Genomic DNA, 1,840 nt, shown 5'->3' with positions numbered 1-1,840 from the left:
TTTTTCTCGCTAAATATGCATTCTAGATTATTTTCATGAGTTGGCAAACCCTAGAAGTCTGTGCCAATAGTAGAAAAGTAACTGTAACTGAAATTTTTAGTTATTTTGTAATGACTAATGAGTATACTTGAAGTTTTATTACCCACTAACACTCACAAAACACGTCTTTTGCTTGATGCATGAACATTTCTCATGTGATCAATAGTCGTGACTCACACACCTTTTCATTTTCTTCTTCACATATGGTAATTCCAAAAGCCCTATTTACTTCACTATATAAACAAACAAAGTTTCCCAATTTGAACATATGCACTTTATCATTCCATATTTGCTTTCATCATGAATTCTTCTTCTTCTTCGTCGCCGTCCGCGTCCGCGTCGTCTTCTTCTCCTTCAACTCTTGTCAATGTTTCCCAAGAGGATTTTCTTCTGTTCCACAAAATGGACAGAGAACTCTACACAATCCTTGTCACCAACCTCTCTCGCGACCCTGCTGAGTCCATGCATTTGCTTGCTATGTGGCTTTGGTTGGAAAGAGTTGGTTTTCATAACGTTGTGAAGAAGATTATGACTTTGCCTGTCATTTTGATCAATGAAGTTGCTGATGAATCAATCATTTGTTTCTCTTGTTTTAACACCAATGCGAACAACAATGCTTACCTAATTGCATTAGCATCGTCTTCGTCTTCGTCTTCTGGCGAATCGAATGATATCCCGCTTCTTCAAAGCCTGCTTCAAGAAGAAATATCTCTGAAATTCTTCTACGAGTTTCGCCTCGAAGCCACTCGAGCAATAGAGAGAACAAGACAAGAGGTTTGCTCGAGAGCATTGACTGATATCATGCAACAAGCCATGATGAGGAATTCGGCGGAGAGAATGGTGGAGAATAGTGTCTGGTTTGGTTCGATTGGACCGGCGAATCTGCAGTTTGGTCCAGTTGGGATTGCTAGTGCAATGGCGCAAGTGCAACAACCGACCAACAGTGCTGTCGTTGTCGGAGGAGGAGAAGGCGGAGGGATTGTACCAGCGGACGCTAGGACATTGTTTGTGACATTTTCGAAAGGATACCGCGTGGAGGAATGGGAGGTTAGGGAGTTTTTTACTATGGCTTATGGAGATTGTGTTGAGGCTTTGTTTATGCAGGAAACTCCACCAAATGAACAAGCACTTTTTGCTAGAATAGTTTTTCGAAAGGCGAATACTATTGATATGATTCTGAGAGGGGCTACAAAAGCCAAGTTTTCCATCAATGGAAAACATGTTTGGGCCAGAAAGTTTGTTCCTAAGAGAGGAAATACTGGTAGGGTTATTGTTTCAGGAGAGACTTCTGGTTTCGGAAATTCTGGATTTGGGATGTAAAACGTGGTTTGATAAAAGTTGGTGATGTTGTTATGTACTCATTGTTCATTTGCATGAATAAAATCGTCTGGTTTTTATGAAATCAAATCTATAGAAGTACTTTTTGTTGATTGCTGTGCAAGTTAATTGATTATGGATTGTGGTATGAAGATTTTCGATGGGGGTGCTTTGCCCTAAAATTATGGATTTGATTAGTCTTTGTTTTGATACTCTGTGTATGGTCAAACCAGGTCATTGAATGAATGGTTAATGCAGTTTTCGTGGAGTTTTTTGAGATTTTCTTTAGTATGAAATCGTAATTCTCTAGTGTGTGATACAAACAACAGCACTAATTAGAAGAAAGGGATGCGATTTTAAAACAATTACACCAAGCAAAGGAATACGATTTTAAAACGACTATGTTTTGAAATAATGATTTCCCTCTCATGGTTCAAATTTAACACAACTAATCATCAATAGTATACAAAATACAACACTACAA

The 1,840-nt window shown here is 38.6% G+C and overlaps 1 protein-coding gene across 1 annotated transcript; it reads left to right on the top strand.

Moving 5' to 3' along the window:
- The first annotated feature begins 313 nt into the window (after positions 1-313).
- LOC127135140 (uncharacterized) lies at positions 314-1,613 on the top strand. The gene has a single exon (XM_051061937.1). It carries the CDS (start codon positions 340-342, stop codon positions 1,357-1,359), a length of 1,020 nt encoding a protein of 339 aa, XP_050917894.1. The 5' UTR covers positions 314-339; the 3' UTR covers positions 1,360-1,613.
- The last annotated feature ends 227 nt before the right edge of the window (positions 1,614-1,840 follow it).

The sequence above is a fragment of the Lathyrus oleraceus genome, chromosome 4, assembly GCF_024323335.1.
Source record: "Lathyrus oleraceus cultivar Zhongwan6 chromosome 4, CAAS_Psat_ZW6_1.0, whole genome shotgun sequence".
In the NCBI taxonomy this organism is placed as follows: domain Eukaryota; kingdom Viridiplantae; phylum Streptophyta; class Magnoliopsida; order Fabales; family Fabaceae; genus Lathyrus; species Lathyrus oleraceus.
Note: the sequence above shows the minus strand (reverse complement) of the source record. Positions and strands in the feature narration are given on the sequence as shown.